The 20,760-nt window shown below is 40.0% G+C and overlaps 1 protein-coding gene across 2 annotated transcripts; it reads right to left on the bottom strand.

Annotated features, from left to right (window-relative positions):
• Positions 1-35: 35 nt before the first annotated feature.
• LOC117403561 (thrombospondin-4-like) lies at positions 36-20,347 on the bottom strand. 2 transcript variants are annotated; one of them, XM_034928789.2, is made up of 23 exons: positions 20,030-20,347; positions 17,319-17,516; positions 16,607-16,854; positions 16,016-16,118; positions 15,367-15,390; positions 14,522-14,604; positions 13,952-14,003; positions 13,111-13,280; positions 11,941-12,078; positions 11,098-11,175; positions 10,564-10,716; positions 9,841-9,945; positions 8,764-8,871; positions 8,158-8,317; positions 6,362-6,480; positions 5,884-5,936; positions 5,239-5,432; positions 4,515-4,693; positions 3,288-3,336; positions 2,164-2,360; positions 1,307-1,479; positions 764-903; positions 36-277 (listed from the first exon to the last, which is right to left on the bottom strand). In XM_034928789.2, the coding sequence occupies exons 1-23, from the start codon at positions 20,112-20,114 to the stop codon at positions 216-218; spliced, it is 2,871 nt and encodes a 956-aa protein (XP_034784680.2). In that variant the 5' UTR covers positions 20,115-20,347; the 3' UTR covers positions 36-215. The 2 variants fall into 2 exon arrangements, with proteins under 2 accessions (XP_034784680.2, XP_034784686.2); XM_034928795.2 differs by lacking the exon at positions 15,367-15,390.
• Positions 20,348-20,760: the final 413 nt, after the last annotated feature.

The raw sequence follows: 20,760 nt of genomic DNA, 5'->3' as shown, positions 1-20,760 counted from the left end.
CACACTTCATTCAGAGAAGTCAGCAAAACCACACGTCCATTTTATTTTTATTATCAATTTAAAAAAAAATGAATACAAACTTACAATACTGAGTTACATAACTGGAAGTGATTGGAGATTTACTTATTTTTTAGCAGGAGGTGGGGTGGTTCTGGAACAAATATTTGCACTGCTTCTGTTTAAATCTTCAATTTTTATGGCTTTTGAGCTTTTATTTAAAGAGCGTCACCTCCAAAGTGCTGGGCTCTGAACTCCTGAAAGTCCTCAGGGATTGTATCTGAAAAAGGGATAAGAACAAAAAAAAACTCAATGTGAGCACTGGCACAAAGTGTTCACTTCTTTTGGTTTTAGTTATAAATCTAGCTGTAAGACCAGAGCCAAGGACATTATAATAATCAATCCTAGATTCAACACAGTCCTGTATTAGTCTTTCAGCATCAGACACATAAACAATAGCTCTGTGTTTATCAATATTTCTTATTTTCGTTATATGAGCTAATGAAAGATCAGGGTCGAAAAGGACCCCCACATTTCTAATTTCTCATTACAGAGAATTAGATTTTTGTAGTTATTCTTATCAGAATTCAGCATTAAAATGGACTGTCCTGGCTTTAGAGACAAAAATAAGTATAAAAGCAAAGTTTTTCTATCTAATTTATCCCAGCTTGCCTTTAAGCTTCCTTTTCGACGTGTGTCTGCATATTGGCTTGATCTGATGAACATGACCAATGAGCAGCCTGGCTTTCCAGCTTCAATGACTTACCATTGCAGCGATACTTCAGGTTGGACCAAATGATGTTCTCCTGGGAGAAGCAAAACACGCCAAGCCTTCCCCCGCGCATGGTGGTGTCGATAGTCACTCCAGAATCAGCCACTAGTTCAGAGCCTTCGTAAAAGCGTGCCCTGTGGGAGAGAATGAATGAGACAGGACCTGTTCACTGAGGGGTTCCCAGCCATGTACCCAGCACTGTCTACACAGCTCTCTACCTGCATGTGGGCACTGTCTCAATACTGAATAAAATACATCTTTCAAAAAGAGCATTTAGGATTGCTAAAGCACTCTGGTATATACAGTAGATGTATGACTGCTATAGACATTTGTGTAGTAGATTGTTATAATAGAACGCTAATGGTAACAGAATGCTTTATTGTAAGAAATAAATTATTTTATTCTTCAAGCTTGCAAAAAATATATTCCTGTAAAATACATGACCTGCTGTAAGTCATAATGCTTTCCTATAAGTTTTATTAACACATAGTTATTGTAGGGTTACTACCCACTGGAATGAAGTGTGTCTCTCTGTACCTGATGTACCCCACCTGGGGTCTGTGCTGCAGGAACCAGCGGTAGGAGACCTTGTCCTTCCAGCCCACGTTGCGCGGGTCCTTCCACAGCAGCCTCACCTGGTCTGTGGAGTCGCCTGTGTGCCACAGAGAGTTACGCAGGTGCTCCCCTGGGCCAGTCTTTGACTTGACAGCCTGGAGAAAAAAACAAACCTCTTTCAGATCCCAGACTGCACGTACAACACCTGCTGTGCTTTCCATACCCTTTTGTGATAGAAAGAGTCAACAGACACTCCAGCATCCTACACTGCCCATACAACACCATCCCATACCCTTTAGTGATAGAAGAGTCAACAGACTCTCCAGCAGTGCCACAGTAGAAAAGGATACAGCTGCAAGCAGGTGTTATAGGAATCACATCCCCGTCTAATGTTTAAGCCACGTTGTAAAATATACCAATTGTGTACTTGTCAGTAGTTCTTCCGTGTTTCTGAAGATGTATTTTTATTATATTTTATAGGTCTTTATAATATAATTGTATGTAATAATAACATATTCATTAGTCAGTCCAAACATCACAGTTATTCCTTTTTTAGGTTTAAGCTATCTTGTGTTCACTTTAGGATTTAGATTTTGTGGTTTGGTTAAAATATATTTACTGTAAGTACAATAGTGTTTTAAATGGACACTTTTAGCAAACTGTTATTCTAAACCCTTTAAAAGGAAGGACACCCTTCCCTTTAACCCCTGTGTGGAGTGTTTAGGATTCAGGAGGTCGGTTGGGCACAGAAGGGTCATTCACCAGACTATAGCTCGTGCCATTGTCCCTCACTTATCACAAGCACTATCATAAGCACAATCCAATCTCCTCTCCCATACCTTGAGCTGAATGCCGGGTTCAGCCACAGCTCTAAACGGCGTGGCTTGCCAATAGGTTTGTTCTGTCTGCTTCCACATGACCACGTAGAAGCTGGAGCTGTCCTGGTAGCCGAAGATGAAGCCAGCGTAGTCATCATCAGTCAGAGTGTTCACGTGGAAAGTGCCCTCAAAGTCCACTCCATTGAAGGCAGTGTAACCTGGGAAGAACCAGAGGCTTAATGGGAGATTGTTTTAATGCAACAATACAAACACATTTACATTGAAAACCTGTGTGCTTCACACTGACGGTGTAGGGCCAGAAAGTGGTACATCATCAGAATGTGATACGTGTACCAAAATGTGACCCGTGCAAGGTCAGAAAATGGTACGCTGTCAAAAAGTGGTACGTTTGTATTTCAAGTCTTTTAATGCATGTGCCAGTTTATGTACCAGTTCTTTTTTTGATTTTTCAATATATACACTGATAGCAGTACAGCCTACAGCCCAATGTGAAGCAAGAAAGTATTGAATAGGCTACTGATATATGCTTGCTTTAAATATATACATTTCAGAACCATTAGTTGGGCTTATAAGTTGCTACAGACCTTAACATTTCATTAAAACAATATGCAGATTCAAAGCTTGTGGAATCTACATTACTTTCACATTTTTACATGTGATTGTGTTCCCTCATTTAAACAGATGGGTAGAATATATAATTGTATTAAATGAGGTGTATATGCATGCTGCCTGTGTGAAACAGGCTCAGGGAGTCTCCTCATCGGAATAAAAACAACATGCCATGAATAGATAAAAGGTCATTACCAATATTTAAAATGTAAAATAAATACAGAAATAGTAATATTTTTGTCAGATCTTTAGTTAGTTTTTTTCCCCCTGGATTTGACTTTTGTTTAAACAACGTTCGGTTCAATACACTCAGAGCACATTGCATTTGTAAAATGCAGTTATCTTTCAGTATAATAAGTAAAATAATTAATCAATAAAATTAAACCCCTTTGTAGAATATATTGATTTTAAACAGGTGTAAATCAAGCCTGATTTGTTTAGCATTGCTCAACTGGGGGAAAAAAAATAAAATAAATTTGAAGCAAAATAATTAAAACGTTTGCAATGATACTTACCAATTGCCAGTCCAGGATCACTATTCATGGTCTGCACAATCTCCATACCCTGAGAAACAGAATTAGGACCAAATGCAATTAGATATATACACTATTTATGAAAAACAGTTTCGACAAACTAATCTTGAAGATAATTTGTATTGCATTCAATGATTTGATATTTAAATACGGGCTTTCTTTTTTTTTAATACCAGACAAAGTTTATGGTGTATAGCTCATAAAAGCGTTCTTTACAATAACACTTTCTGCATACTTGTTCACCGAACTACTGCAAATGACATTTTAAATGAATAGTGCTCACTATAATGTCTGTGAAGAATATATTTATTTTGCATGTCATTTTATTTATTTCTTCACCTCTTCCCTACCTCTTTTAGGATGTTTCCAGTCATTCTCTTGCTATAATAAATCATTTTGGTAATTTCTTTGTATCCACCTGCATTATCTGATGCTGTTGAGCACTAATTGCAGTTCCTGATTCCAAAGAAATGAAATGATTTAGGAGCTCTGCTGGCCCCTTGCTGCTCATTGGAGTCATTGGTTCACCTTGTCCATTATCCAGGATCCTGAGCACGTTCTCATACATTGCACATGCCCACTGTCTTTCTCAGGCACAGCATTGCTGCTACAGTAAAGGATACTGGTCTGTTTAAACCCCATTACAAAATGTACCTTGTCTATAATTGTTTACTTTGGACTAGTTGTTCCATGGCTATTCCAAAATATTCCGACGTGTTGGTGTCTTATATTTTATTACTTTATTTACTTTATTGAATCATTTTAGAAAACTAAAGAATACCATTTTCATTAGTCAGTCCAAACATCACATGCATGCTTAGGCTGATTATGAACACAGCACCATCTTGTGTTAATTTAAGGAAGTAGTATTGGAAGATGTAGTGGCTTATTTATTTAAGCAGTATAATGCTCAGTAATATCTGTAGTAGTAAACAGTTCAGAATGACACTTGAGATGGTGCAGTAGGAGCGTGGGGTGGTATAACATTGTGCCAGGCTTTCCACAAACACGCTTCTCCGATCTGCACCTTGTCTATTCGAATAGTCTATACTCTGTATTGCTGTTTTACTGCTATAACATCAGCACTCGCTAGCTGCTGCTGAGCAGGTGCTGGGAGGAGTCAGTGAAGAAGGAGAGGGTAGCACTTGAAAGCTCAACACCTCGAGTGACTTCTTTGGAAACATCAAGCACATTCCTTCAGCGCCTCACCTGGTTGAGAACCACCCAGTTGGGATCAATCTGAGCGTCTCCCTCGGGGTCGAGGACGACAGTCTGGTAGGCTCTGAAATCTGTCAGGGTGACCTCAGCGTTCTCGGGACAGATATCGATCCTGTCAATCACTGTGTCCTGGTCAAAGTCACTTTCACAGATATCACCTACTCCATCCCCTGAAAAGCAAAGGTGGATCCAGATCCATGAAGGCCAATGCAACACATAAACCAAAGAGGACAGCAGGGGGCACTCTAGTTTTAAATTAACAGTCTCCAATTATTTTACCCCCAGTTTTCTCCACAATTTAGAAAGTCCAATGTCCTCACCGCAGCAATTCCATACAGGAAAGGTGAAGGTCGGCTGATCACATAACCAAGCCAATTGCTTCTTTACACCCTGCAGCTCAAAAGCGGATGTTGGTGAGCTACTGGCTTCTGAAGGACAAAGGCCAGTGGCTTGAGCTCACGAGACACCTGGCCAAAAGTCCCTGCCATGTGCCTCTCTAACCCAGAGATGATGAAGAGCTAATGGGAACTCTAGCTGTGGAATCCCCTGCGAAGACCTGCAGCTTCACACTGCTAGGGAGCGAACCTGCACTCCCGACTGTGTGACTCCCCCTCCCTGCACACTTTGTGAAAATGTTTATGAGAGATGCTGGAAGAGAAACAAAGCCTGGTTGGTTCTTCCCCTTTTTAACTTCGCATTTAAAATGAACCCGTACCGTTGTCATCAGTCTGGTCTATGTTGGGCACCAGTCTACAGTTGTCTGGTCCCGGTGGAAGGAGATCAGGAATGCCATCATTGTCATCATCATCGTCACACTCATCTCCCATCCCGTCCTTGTCTGTGTCCAGCTGGGAGCTGTTAATCACGTTGGGGCAATTGTCCTTGCTGTCCTGGTGCCCATCTCCATCACTGTGTGCGGGTGCAGAGAGCGTGTGGAACCAGTTAATGACTGCTAAGCCTGTACTGTCGTTTCATTGTTAGATAGTTATATATGATTAAGGAAGGACTTGAGGTGCAGAAAGCAACAAAAAAAATCAATCAACAAAGTCTTAATATACAGTACTGTGCAAACATTTTAGGCAGGTGTGAAAAAATGCTGTAAAGTAAGAATGCTTTCAAAAATAGACATGTTAATAGTTTATATTTATCAATTAACAAAATGCAAAGTGAGTGAACAGAAGAAAAATCTAAATCAAATCAATATTTGGTGTGACCACCCTTTGCCTTCAAAACAGCATCAATTCTCAAGTCAAGCATGTTATCTGTGCTGGCCTGCCCTTTTTTGGTTTATTTTAACATTTCTGTTTGCATGAATACTCTTGTTAGTGGATTTTACAATAAACTTTAGAAAATGCTCTACCTGTCTTGGTTTGTATCACAGGAGTCTCCCACGAGATCGTTATCAATATCTGACTGCAGACAAACAGGAAACACAATTTTCAGAATTAAGAACTGCTGATAAGCACATCTCACATGTAAGGGTATGAGTGAAGAAGAAACAATCTAAAAATGGCGGATCCATATCATTGTTCTGAACCGTTAACACATGAGGGTCCTTCACAATGACATTAGATACCATGTCGTTGTTCTGAACCGAGGGTCCTTCACAATGTCATTAGATACCATGTCATTGTTCTGAACCGAGGGTCCTTCACAATGTCATTAGATACCATGTCGTTGTTCTGAACCGTGGGTCCTTCACAATGTCATTAGATACCATGTCATTGTTCTGAACCGAGGGTCCTTCACAATGTCATTAGATACCATGTCGTTGTTCTGATAACTGCTTTATTGATAATATAATGCTGGTGGTTCCTAAATCTTTTCCCAGACTAGACCTGGTTTGGGTTGCTGACGTCAATACAGCTGTCACAGGCGTCCCCCACTCCATCATTGTCACTGTCCTTCTGGTCAAGGTTGGGGACACGCTGGCAGTTGTCCAGGAAATTCTTGATGCCTGCATGGAAACACAATGAATGTAAAGATAACAACAAGAAAGGCACATCCGTGGTTTAATACACATAAACAACTTGACTATACCAGTGTGTATGAAATGGCTACCCATGACATAAGTGTGGTTGTTTAAGAAACTGCCGACTTGCTAAACATGCCTCCTTCGACATGCCCTTTATATATCCTGGTGCTGCACTCAGCAATGCAACTCAAGGGCACGTGACTATTGTTAAGTTGTTTATTACGGTTACTATCCTTATTTCACAATAAAATTATGCTAAAAAGACACTCCCCTCCCCCTCTGTGCAAGTTCAATTTGCTAAGTAATTATAGATTTTGTAGCATTAGCATACTATGTTTCAACAGTAGCCTGGTGTCAGAGATTTAAAAATGTAGAACTTGAAGTGCTTTCATAAAATTTGTGTTAAGTTGTTTTTTTGTTGTAGCTGTTGAAGCATGTCATTATTTATTTATACCACAAGATGGCACTGCCACATTAGTTTGACTCGCAAAAGTGTAAAATGGGGCACCACCCCTACGCCTTAAATAAGCATTGGCACACACACATATACAAAGACAAAAAGAGATTTTACATTAACTGTTTTTAACTGTAAAGCAGCATTTTAAAATCTCCTGGGATATTCAAATCAAACCAGTTTTTAAAAACTTAAAGTTCTAGTAGGGTTTAAGAAATTCCCTCCCAACAGTGGCTAGCCCAGCGGATGTTGTGAGCAATGCTCCCAATGTTGTTCTGTATATTGAAATCCATCATGATACACACTCAGTTTAATCCGAGCTCCTGGCCTGTGCAGAAACACAGCCTGCCTGTTGTGGGATTCTGAATTCAGAGATCTCACCTCATAAGTCTGGCTCGACTGGAGGAGGAGGTCAGTGCTTCAAAGGAAAGGCCAGAATGAGACACTTCCTTTTAGGTATATGGAGGTTATAAGTAAGGCCAATAATAATTTGGCAGTATAAAATGTGCTGTATAAATGTATAAAAAGCAAAGTAAACCAAATAAGGTGGTATTTAATCCTATTTCCACAGGAAGGAATCGGATGCCTGCTTCCTGTCTAGCACAGTGGCCCCTGTATGCTTTTACTGGTGCAAACATTAGGGCAATGTTTATAAATACATTATTATATATTTAATATTACAATAAATAAATGGGTTTTTTTTACCAGTAACAGAGCCCCTTAATTAAAAGACATGATTTCTTATTGTTACTGTGTGAAACTGTACTGCAGTCCTTTGAATACTGAATATGAAATGAGTGATTATTAATACATTTCTCTACAATAGAATTAATATGAAAGAATTCAGTGTTGCTGAATTGTGATATTTTAAGGCATTGTGCTTCCAGATAAGAAAGAATAGATCCTCACTCTAACAAGCAATCCTAGCTTCATAAAAACTGGAGAAAAAAAATACATGCTTTTGGAAATAAGCAATGTTTGACAAGTGCCACTGATACTGGATTCCATTATTTTAAATATTTAGTTCCTTCTATCATCTTTCTTGTTGTAAGATCGGAATGCAGCTTATTGTACAGCACCTTCAGATGCTTGATTTGGAAAAGCTGCATAATTCAGAAGTGTTTGTTTGCTGCTTGTTTGAATGTCAATGCATCAGAAATTCAAATGTGAAAGTGTCCCTGAAAGTGCAGTGACAATTGCCTCACCATCCCCATCCATGTCATCATCACAGGCGTCTCCCTTGCCGTCATTGTCAGTGTCCCTCTGGTCAGGGTTCACTGCAGTGCGGCAGTTATCACAGGCGTCCCCAAAGTTATCCAGATCGCTGTTTCTCTGGTCGATGTTGGGGTTCAGAACACAGTTATCCTAACAAGAAAATGCTATATTTAATATGATCTGCCTGCACGGAGCACCTCAGTCCATCAAACTGTTTTCATTCCACCAGTACAGTTAATGCCTGCTTAGAAGCTTGGCATTTCTGTAAAATGAGCTAAGAGTTCTACATCCATCTCCTTAATTCAGTAGAGTTAAAAACACATTAGGGGGATGGAAACACAGCTAATTTGACAGATTTCTCAATGTTCTAACAGGCAACATTCTAGAAAGTTCATCCATGAGATTATAGGGTAGAACTACACACATTGTTTTGGCTCGTCACTGTAAATTGGTGTATTATTATTTTGAGGATTATTTGAAGCATACTGGAATACTGGCCACAAACAATATCCATGTATGCTTTAAACATTGTTCAACCGAAATGACCATTTGGGTTCTATTTTAGCAGATTACTTTCCAGTTTCCATTGTATATACCTGCTCGTTGGGAATGCCGTCGCCATCTGCATCCTCATCACAAGCATTCCCGTATCCGTCCTGGTCTGCATCTTCTTGTCCGGAGTTTGGAACATACATGCAGTTATCCTTTAGCAATAGAACAGTAGCTGTTAGCAGACTGACACATTATTTGTTATTGAATTGTTTTATTCCCAATGTGACCGTCACAGTCCACACTGTAATCCACATACCTACACAGAAAATCAACAGGCAGCCAGCTTTCCAGCTGTCTAACCAATCTCCTCCACCCCCAGCAACCCTAACCCTAACCCTAACTAATCTTCTCCTCCAACAGCAACCCAAACCATAATCCTAACCCTAACCAATCTCCTCCTCCCCCAGCAACCCTAACCCTAACCCTAACCCTAACCAATCTCCTCCTCCCCCAAAAAACCCTAACCCTAACCCTAACCCTAACCAATCTCCTCCTCCCCCAGCAACCCTAACCCTAACCCTAACCAATCTCCTCCGCCCCAGCAACCCTAACCCTAATCCTAACCCTAACCCTAACCAATCTCCTCCTCCCTCAGCAACCGTAACCCTAACTCTAACCCTGACCCATCTCCACCTCCCCCAGCAACCCTAATCCTAACCCTAACCAATCTCCTCCTCCGCCAGTAACCATAACCCTAACCCTAACCCTGACCCATCTCCACCTCCCCCAGCAACCCTAATCCTAACCCTAACCAAACTCCTCCTCCGCCAGTAACCATAACCCTAACCCTAACCCATCTCCTCTTCCCCCAGCAACCCTAAACAGCATGAATCCTGAACCCATTTACCCCTGACCCAGTCTGCCCTGGAGCCTGACCAGCAGGGGTCACTGTGGCCCTGTCCATTTCTCATCCAAACCCTATGGGAATGCAATGGCCATTGCAGCTCCTTGGGGACCCCCTGCCAAGAACGCCAACCCAAACAAGGATTTGAATGCATGACTCGCCCATAGGCCACTAGTTTACTAGCCAAAAGGGGACTCCTTGGTGTCAACATATTTCTCTCTGATAGAGTACTAATAGGGAACAAAAACAGAACCCTGGTTTTAACTAAGACCGTTACCTTTCTGCAGAATATATCTTTACACTTGAGCTCTTCGTCAGGATAGCCGTCAATATCTGTATCCTTTCCACACTGATAGCCATTGCCAGCCCAGCCAATGCCACACTGAAACAATACAGGAAAGGGAGAACGTCCAAATTACTGAACAAATGCGTAATTCTGATTATCCAAATTAAATATAAAAAACAATCAGCAATCAACAAAAGTTATAAAGGGGCTCCCAAGCGGAGCATCCAGTAACGGCACTCCGGGCGGCCTATAGCCCTATAGCTTAGAGATCGTCGATTCGAGTCCAAGCAATGCCACTGCCGACCGTGGACTGGAGTTCCCAGGGGGCGGCGCACGATTGGCCAAGCGCTGCCCGGGCGGGGTAGAGGTTAGGTCGGCTGGGGAGTCCTTGGCTCACCGCACACCAGTGACCCCTGTGGCTGGCCGGGCGCGTGCAGGCCAGCATTGTACACAATTCAGAACTGCGTGGTCCGCCGACGCTGTAAATTTTGGATATGGCTGCACGGCGGGCTTGTAGAGTGAAGAAAAGCGAACGGCTGACGGCACTCGTTTCGGAGGACGCGAGTGCTCGTCTTCGTCTTTCCCCGAGTCAGTTTGGGGGTTGCAGCGGTGAGCCAGGTTTAATAATAATTGGAAATTCCAAATTGGAAAATAAATAAAAACAATTGTTAAAAAAAAAGTTATAAAGAGTAAGCTTCTGAAAGCCAGTCTCACCATGCAGCTGATGTCCCCGTCCCTCTCCACGACGCACTGCGCGTGGATGTGGCAGGTGTTCAGCCGTCCGTTACCACAGCTTCTTTCTGGCCTGCAGCCCTTGGCTTGGTCTCCGATGTACCCAGCCTTACAACCTCCACAGCGGAATGAGCCCTAAGAAAACACCAGGAGCACAACTAATAAACACCTTTCACTTTGTACACCTGCATTTAAAGGAGGATGAAATGTGGGCTAATGATCTGAGCAAACAAAACAACACAAAACACCCTGTCTTTGAATCCTGCAACATTTACCAAAACACGAAGGTATGTTCTGCTCAGCATGTCAACAGCGCTCACTGGAATACTTGATCTTACTTATTAATTTATTTAAAAACAGAAGATTTCATAAAACAGGAGGAAAAGAGTTTACTATTTCTCATAACAACAACAACAACAACAGCAGTGACAATAATAGTAAGTCATTGTCTTCAAACCTAAATATGTTATATCTAAATAATCACAAGTGTTAGAAAGGTAAACAATGCATTCCTACCTTAGTGTTTGTACAGATGGAGTTCGGTGCACAGCCTCCATTTTTGCCATTGTTACATTCATCAATATCAACACAGACCTATTTTAAAATAAGAAAGAAATGTAAAATCTCAAGTCTTAAAATGAGAATACGAAATATAACATCTGAATTTTTTTTGTCTGATGCTGAAAGCTTGGTTCAATTTGGTTATTTATAAAAAAGACATTCTGTAAGACAAAACAAACCCCAGTTACACTTGCATGCTCTTTTAATGTGTTCATGTATTTGTTTGTAATTGTATGGGGCGGATGCACATGTTCATTGTCTCTAATCTGAGCAGATCCTGTTGAGGTCAGTTTTTAGTCTGGAGTACAGAGTGTAATCTGTACTATTCTACAAACGTCTTCTCTAGTCTGTGTTTAATACAAAAAAAAAGATTAATAAGCCTTTCAATAAAACGCAGACGCAGCTGCACATGTTTGAAATCTCATCATAAAATGTGGATTTGGGAGTATGGGCTGTACTGCTGCAGTCACTATAGATCAACTCTGATTACTGGATTTCACATTAGCCATAGTCGACTGTACTGTAATCTCTCAACATAAAATCAGAACTGAACACGAGTATCACCAGACTGGCAAACCATAATCTGTCATTTACTTCATTTCTATACTTCTCTTTTTTAACACTTCTTCAGAATGCCATTAAAATGATGTAATTAATGGCGGATGTGGTGTTTTAACTGTGGATGTGTGTTATGTTACCAACATGGCAGATTTTCAGTCAAAGCAGATCAATTGTGAAACCCACAGTACAGCGCTTGCAAGTTTCAGCCCTTCTAGATGCTTGGGATGTAATTCGTACCTGTTTAGTAGTCTTGGCATAGGTGATCCCTAATCCCTTGACAATGGGACCAGTATACCCGAGAGGACATGCATCACACCTAAATCCTGGCGCAGTGTTAACACAACGGACCCCAGGGAAACATGGATTAAATCGGCACTGAGATTCAAAGAGAGATACAAGACTTTATTGCAGCTATCAAAATAACATAAATATAATACAATAACAGTATAGGGTCAGCAAAACAATGAACAATGTTTCAGATAATAGCCCCCGTGCAACGATACCCAGTAAACCGGCCCGTTCAGGTTGGAAACTGTTGGTCCAGTCCAGTTCATTCTTCCATTTTGGCATTACTTCAAAATGTGGAAGGGGTTAATGTGTTATTGGTGCAAATTAGGTGTTTCAGTCAGTGTGAATTCTATCCAAAAGGGATTAATTATATTTCAGTTTGAAGTTACAGATATGCTGGGCTATTGCTTTTTTAAAAAAAAGAATAAATAAACTCTGTACGAAAGAACATTTTGTCCCATGTGAAACCCACAGGTATTTAACTGGTTCAGACCAGCGAAAAACAAATCAGAAACAATTAAAGTCTGCAGCAGCGTCGGGAATCCATCAGCTGCAGTGCAGTGCTGTTTTCAAGAGGAGACGACAGAGCTGTGAACCAGGAGGGGATTAATGTCAGCCAACCTCGAAACTGATTTAGGTGACTTGTGAAAGTTGACATTTTTGGTAACACTTTACATTGTGTCTCTAATTACTCTGTATTTGCACAGTAGTTACATAGTAAATACATGTGTGCTTACACATCATTACAATGTTATTATGCATAGTTACAATGTACTTAACATGTACATCTTTTTGCACGATATATGTAAATACATAAGTGTATCAGAAAGTAATAACATTGTAACTATGTGTAAGTACACATGTAAATACATAATTGTATCAGAAAGTAGTAACATTGTAACTATGTGTAAGTACACATGTATTCACTAAGTAACTACTATGTAAATTCATACTAATTACAGACACTTAGTGTAAAGAAGGATGCAGAGGAACAGGCAAAACATAAATGTGACAGCTAAAATATCAGTATACAGGCCTGGACGACACTCGAATCCCTGCCTCATTCTCTAATCATTTTCATTGTCAGAAGAGGTTTCCCTTTTCCATGCAATCCAGTACCTCATCAACATCATCGCAATGAAACCCGTCGCCTGTGTATCCGTCAGGGCACGGTCCACACTCGAACCCAGCCTCTGTCTCGCTGCACAGGTCGTCACGGAAACAAGAGCCCGGAGTGCACCTGGGTTTAGAGACAACGTCTGGGACTCCAGGACTAATTCCACCCAACCCTTGAGCACAAAACACAGAAACAGGCGCTTTCAATTTCTTAGCTTAAAGTGCAACATCCGTAGACCCATTGCATAGGTCTCAAGTCTCATCAGCTGGAATGCTGGTCCAAACTATTTGCTGTGGGTGAGCGGGCAGTGGGGCGTTGGGTATCCCCCTTCCTCTATGATTCATCTGACCTAAATTATTAAATTTACATTTCGATGAATTAAAAGAAAAAGAAAACAACAACATTGGTTAATTTAAAATGATATAATTTGCAACTTGAACTAAGAAAACATTCAACTGTGATACACATTTAACATCCATTAAACTTCATACAGAGGGGAAATGCTAGTCACAGATTTTTGTGGCACCAATTTAGGAAATAATGGTAATGGCTGCTTGTTGTTAGTCTTGAGTAATGGGCTCAGTGAGAGACTATTGGCAAAACTCCAAACACACCCAGTATAATCCATTGTTTTCCATGCCAATTAGTGCATTGCATTTCTGTACATGAGGCGCAGTCACAAGAAAGTTTCAGTTTCCTATAGCCGAACAGGTATATTAATGCAATGTCTCACCACAGGCCTGTTTCATTTCCTATAGCCGAACAGGTATATTAATGCAATGTCTCACCACAGGCCTGTTTCATTTCCTATAGCTGAACAGGTATGTTAATGCAATGTCTCACCACAGGCCTGGCACTCGGATATGGTGTTCCTCAGGAAAGCTGTTTCTTTCACCTGTGTAAACCAACATAAGAGACTATTAACAGCGTGTGTATGTTTTATTCATTTGGACAGTGTGCTATGAGCCAAAGCAGAAAACAATGGACAAAGGTGCAACCTAAGCCAACTCTGTGGCTTCTGTCATCAGTCGTCCATTAGCGCCTACATTACTTTAGCTTCAGTGCTGCTTCAGTCGGCTAGTTTAATTCCAATGTCAGAAAACGATACATGCAGTAAGTCAGGTTCTGGTAATTTCAAAAGTGTTCTTCTTGGACAGTTAATATGTCGAACATTTGCAATTTCAACCTAGCAGTTACTGATTGAAAAAAACCAAACCAAAACGTGAGATGCAACGAGTAGAGTACCTATTAGGATGTAAAAAATAAAAATGTGTGTGCAAGATCACATTTAGAGAAGAGGTAAGTTGATCTGGGAAGAAATTGGGTTTCCAGTTTTGTGTTACCCCTCAAACTGCTTTACCCTTTTTTCTGCAGTAAAAGCCAACTGAGGCTCAAATTCCAAATAGGCAGTACCTGTTGCCTCATTATTTCTTTCAGCTCTCCAATAACCTCTGTCAGCTGAGTCATCTGGGTAATCAGCTGTCTCCCAGCATCACCTGGAAGGAAACAACTTGATATTCAGCTGTGCTATTTGGAAAAAGTATCCCATTATTTAAGACATCTTCCCCTGAATTTAATCAACACTTGCATGCAGATGTCATTTGAGGGCTGTAAGATATTGGTCACATATTTAACATGCATTTTGATGGAGTGGTCATGAGCAGTGCTGGGTTTAAGATGGCTGTGTCAGATTTTCATCAGGCCAGAGTTCAGGAGATTGTAAGAAGCTGCATGTTGTGTAGAGGCAGTGTATAAAAGACTATGTATTATTAGTATTATGAAAAATAGTACTGAAGCTAGAACTGAAACCAACACACTGTGAAAGATTCCATGGAAACAGAAAGTGAAATGCCATTATATTGTAACTTTTCTTTGATGAAATACCATTTTTTTAGGGGAAATTCAAGTTTGCTTTAGGGGTTGTCTTTAATATTGTTTATCATACGCACTCTGAAGCTGTTTGTTTCTCATTATGTAAAATTTCTCTCTTTTAAAAAAAATAGGACTTAAGATGTGAGAAAACTCTTTGAAAACTTGAAACTATGACTTTAATAATGCTAATCAAAAGGTAAGTGTGATAAGATTGTAGTTCATCTGCACTGTACTGTAGGTAAAATGTCCGTTAATAACATATGCATCTGCATTATTCTGAAAGTGAATCTCAGCCCGTATAAAAAAGTCATCATTCATCAATGTAGGGCATAACTCATCAGTCACACTTCTGGTTTTCTTTTCTTCTTTTACAGTTATATACATACCGGAAATTCCAGAGTTCCCATGCACTGTAAAATGTGAAATAGCACCATTAATTTCATTAAACCTACTACTTTGTGATATTTCTTTTCAGATTAAGGCTGTGCTGTAATCTTTTTGTCTGTCTATCCATTTATGTTGATTTTTATCCCTTCAACAAAAATTTAATTCTCACACTGTGCAAGAGTATAAATGATGTGTTCAGGACATACTGGTACTTTAGAATATATCCTGTATACATCATGCATGTTAAAATTTTAAAAGGAGTTGACAAAGGTAACCCAAATCAATTAAGTAGAAATAGACTTCAGATAGAGGGAAGGAGACACTTCTTCACACATAGAGTGGTGAGTGCATGGAATGGGTTACCCAGTCATGTTGTTGAGGCAGAAATAATTGGATCCTTTAACTTGACAACGCTTTGAGATCAATCAGCTACAAGGAACAGGACGAACTTAGACAGGCCGAATGGCATGCTGTCGTTCGTAAATTTTTGTATGTTCTTATGTTTTTATACCAGTATTCTTTAAAATGTTGCACATGGATGTTTTATAAGATATAACAGCTGAAAAACAGCCTAGTCGTTGGTCACATTGTGACAATTTTCACAGGGTCAGGTAATTTTTCATTCAGGTAATGCAATTAAAACCTTACCTATATTCTGTGCAGAATCGCTTTGCTGGAGCAGGCATTCTTGGATTGCAGCTACTTTTGTAAGGGAACCCCCGATCACTAGTTTAAGCTCCTCCAGAGTGTCCTGGGAAAACAAAACAAATTCATTGTGTTTGTTTAATACACAGCATTAAAGCCCTCAAATGTTTCAAAGGGGTGTCGATGTGTATCCCAGGGATATTTCAGCCAATTGACTCTTTCCACATTGTATTTAATCACACAGAGTTCAGTTTTGTGTCACACTTGTGTCACAGATAATACTAGACCCTGCTGGTGAGTTCTGGAATAAAACAATGCCATACAGTAAACTCTATAACTACTTGTCCAGATATTTCGTATTCTTTTGTGTACAACACATAAAGGTGTTATGATGCTCCACATTTGAAATAACTTTAATAACCACTGGAACTAATAGCAACAGAATGGTTAACAATTTAAAACAGTACTATTACAAAGCAGTAGCATAATGGTATCAGAACCATTGCATTGTCATTGCAGGGCCACTGCATTGCCATTGAAGCTCATTTAGTAAGGGTTGTCTACATCCATTTCAGTCACTTCCTCCTCCCTTACCAGTGGTCTTTTCTGGAGTGTCCGCAGCTCAAGCGAGTTGGGTCCTTGTGGCAGTCCAGTGAATGCTTTTGGTAAGTCCCTCACTGTGTCTATCTGGCTGCAGTCGACGTACAGCTCCACTGTGCTAGATCCCTGCTGTAACCCACTCATCCTAAACAGCACAGTGTGTCTCTTTCCATCAGCCAGCTGGATGTTGTTGAACGTGACCACGTTTAGCTTGCCATCGCTCTTCAAATATCGTAGAATTGCTGTCAAAGATCAAGAACAGCGGCTATAAAACATATATCTTCCAGGCTACATACCCTGCGCTAAAGAGGCACTGGTCCTAATAGGTTTTAGTGAAACTAGCTTGGCATGTATATGTAATATCACAGTTACCTTAACTAATTTGTTCTTCTCCTTGTTAAGGTATTCCAGGCATCATAATGTCTCATTTTTTCCCCTCACCGCAGCAATACTCCACACAGATCAGGACCAACAAACAGAATTTGAAAGCACTCCTGTGTCAAACATGTCTTGTCTTTAAGTACAGATTGTACACCAGAGTAAACCCATTAAAACGCCCCCTGCTACACTCTGCACCAGGGGGATCTAGGACAAGCATCAGTGTTGCTGGAGAATTGGTTACTGGTTTAATCTGTACATTCATTTCATTACACCATTAAACTGAACACGTGTACAGACCAAAACTGGTTGTGACATACATCCTTACCTCTGTTGAGTTTCCCAAGCACAAAAAACTCAAAATACTTGGTGTTATCCTTTGGAGAGTAGAGGCCGAAGATAGAGGTGCCAGACTTGGGCTGCAGCTTAAAGGTTGAGAGAATGTAGACTTCATTTACGGAGGGAGCCGTGAGCTCCTGCTGCACGATCTCTGTTATGTATCCAGGTGTGGAAAGCAGGTTGTAAACTGCAAGGAAAAACACTTGGTGACTACTGGTTCACTTTACAGCCTAACCTTTACAAACAGCAACAATGTGTTGAAAAAAACAAACATAACAGCTTAAAGGAGAGAATGTTGTCACCATTAATGTTTGTAAGTCCATTAATGTGCTTAGATGCTGAAAGTAAACCATCAATAGAAACCTTAGTCAATATTCCTCTTCCTAGGTAAATTCATCATTGAACTGTTTAAACAGATTAACTATTTTATTGATACATGTGATTCTCCATGTATCAATAAAATAATATCAAATACAATAAGATGACTATTGATTGGTTTGCACTACTGTTAGTTTAGCAGCAGTTTAAACAACACACATTTCAATGTGATCGGCTCAGTGGCTGTAGTTAGTAAAATCGAGCTACAGATGAAAAGAAATTAGGCCATATTGATTTCAAATATATATGAATACATATTTGCTTGATAACATGTGATCAAAGCACGAGATCAGCACTGAGGTATACAGTACATACAAAAACAGTAATGTGCAGTTTGATTGCAAAACAGTATTTTCACAAATGGAATGCACAAAAGAAGACACTAGATTGGTAGCAAATGTTTAAAGTATTTGGCGTCTGCAACCTATTTCCTAACCCGAGCCTCCTCCCCACTAAAATAATCCAAGCAGTTTACATATTTACATTTAACTTGAAAGCCCTGACACTAAAGGCCAGGGAATAAAAAATAAATAAAAAAGGAATAAAAAACATTAGTTGGCCTATTCTGGAACCTGGACAGAGATTTAATTGGTACAATAATTAATTACCGCACGAACATAGTTGGAAATAAAGGTGCCTGTGCAAAGGCACGTTTTCAGAAAGGAATAGAACAATTTTCACAAATACAGCTATTTTATGTACAGTTTTTGTTAAAGCAAAAAGATTTGTTGCAAGTGTTATACTTTCAAAACTGCTTTAATCCTTTTAGAAGGGGGCTTGTTCCAAGTGCTCTGACATGAATCCATTCATTGAAACCAACACTTGCTTCCAAACAGTTCCTCTGATGCAGGGAATACATGAACAGTGACTAACTAACTCAATAGAAGTAGCATAGTTTCCATACAGTAGTTGGGCTTAATTCTGTTGCTCTGCTGTAAGAATCTTCTAGCTGAGAGGAAGTGATTTTTTTTTAGGACCAGCAGATAAAAGAGTGAACATTCATAGAAGCATCTCTGCTGTGTGTAACCGTCTGTGCTGCTGAACAGCTTGCTAAAGTACTAATGTGCATGCTTGAGCACAGCGAGACATGTTTTGAGTAGATCCTCTGGAGACGGATCTCATTCTGAGGATGGCTGTTGTCTTTTGAAGGACTCGACCTTCAACCCCGCCCCATACCCAAGCACCCTCTCCTCAATTCCCTGGTAAAGTACATTCTAACTGTTCCATTACAGAACCCTTTGACATTGTAACGTGTTTGTTCTTCAGTGTTTTATTTCATGTCCATTTGCACTCAGTCATGTCCAGGGTATCATCCATTGCTTTTAACCCCTTGAGCAACACAAGGAATTTAGCAGTTGTTCAACTGGTTTCTTCTTAAAATACAAGGAAACCGACAATTTGGATGACCAGATCCATCCCGTCAGGAAATTTTAAAACCTGTTTCGTAGAAAGTTAGCATAATTTTGTGGGACACATATGTCCCTTGTACCTTAAAGGGTTAAACGTAAAGCTATGATCAAATTAAGATAGGAAACCTCAGAACTTTCATAGTATAAATTAAAACCAGACTGCCCTGCAAACCTGCAGGCCATTGCTGTAAGTGTAAAGAGCTGCCACTGTGAGTCCACATGTACAGATTCACAGTAATGACCTGAAGATGGAATCCAAAGGGAGAAATGAAAGACCCAGCTCTAACCAAACGGAAAGCTTTGTTTAAGGACTGGTTAATTGCGTATATTAAAATGTGTTGTGCGCCAGCTACTGTTTAAACTTATGATGATTGTTCATATTGCGTTCAGTAAATGTAACAATCTTGTTCTGTTTGTTGGACATGCACATTGGTTTCTTTCAAGGTTTCCCCACTGTGTAATATGTAACAGGAACCTGTGAGAGTTGAGATTCATGCAAAAAGCCAGCAGTGCTGTGGTGTAAATGATTGGTTCTGTCTAAGACTGGCTTCTGGTTTGCTTAGTTTACCTGTCTGTCTAGATTAAACGCAATATGCCAAGATGTTTGTTCTTTCATTGAAATAAACAGAACAGTAAAATGGTATGATATCTTGTGTCTGAGACCTTTAAGGGCATAACACAACATTCCATTCATATTATAAAACTTTTATTTTAAAGGTTTAGTTCTAAATGTAACAGAATTCCTCACTTCCACTTCATACATGCTATTAAAATGATATTGATCCATGTTCAAACACTCAAAATTAAGGTAAAACTAAACAAACTAAGTCAAGGGGCCAAACACTCAGCTGATGAAAAGGGCAAAACACACCAAAGAGCTGGTGTATTTAAACGATGAGTGGAAGTTACTTACCTTGGTATTCTCCTTTTACGGACAAACTGTAGCGCAACTGTAAAACAACCTGCACAATGAATAATACCCCCTTCCACAGAGTCATCCTCGTTGCTTTTAAAAAAAAACTTAAAATCCAAATATAGGGCTATTCTGTACTGGTATTGTAAAGTGTAGTCCCGCAGTGTGTTGAATCAAGCAAAGTAATAATTTACAGCTGCATCACCTAGACTGTCATAGTTACTGCTTGGAGTGCTTCTTCAGGCTGTCTGTTTGAGTGCAGTGCTGCTCAATTACCACACTAAGAGAAGCAGTAGCTCCTGATTGAAGGGTTGTGTGCTTCCCAGACAGCCTCATATTGAGAAGGTGTGCCCAAAGGAATCCCCAGCCCATTGGTCTGAGGACCTAGACTGGAGGGGGAGGGGGAGGGGGAGGGGGGTCTTTCTGTCCTGTAATTATAAATGACAAACTGTCAATGGCAACCAGTAGTTTATTGTACCTGTTAAAGTTGGTTCTGTAGAGCAAGTTCTGTTAAAATTATTATACATGTATCTTCTTACATTTCGGTAATACTGTATGATATTTCTTACCTTATAAATATCCCATTATACATTCTTCACCATTCTCTAAAGTGGTTAAATGACCACCAGCCAACACAATCTTTTCTGTTAGCCCTGCAACTGATTTTCCACTTTCTGCTAATAACTCAGTTACCACAGTGGAGCCAATACAGTCGTGTGCCCCTAGTGCTC

The sequence above is a fragment of the Acipenser ruthenus genome, chromosome 2 (assembly GCF_902713425.1).
Source record: "Acipenser ruthenus chromosome 2, fAciRut3.2 maternal haplotype, whole genome shotgun sequence".
NCBI lineage: Eukaryota > Metazoa > Chordata > Actinopteri > Acipenseriformes > Acipenseridae > Acipenser > Acipenser ruthenus.
The sequence above is the reverse complement of the archived record's forward strand: the minus strand, read 5'-3'. Positions and strand labels throughout refer to the sequence as shown.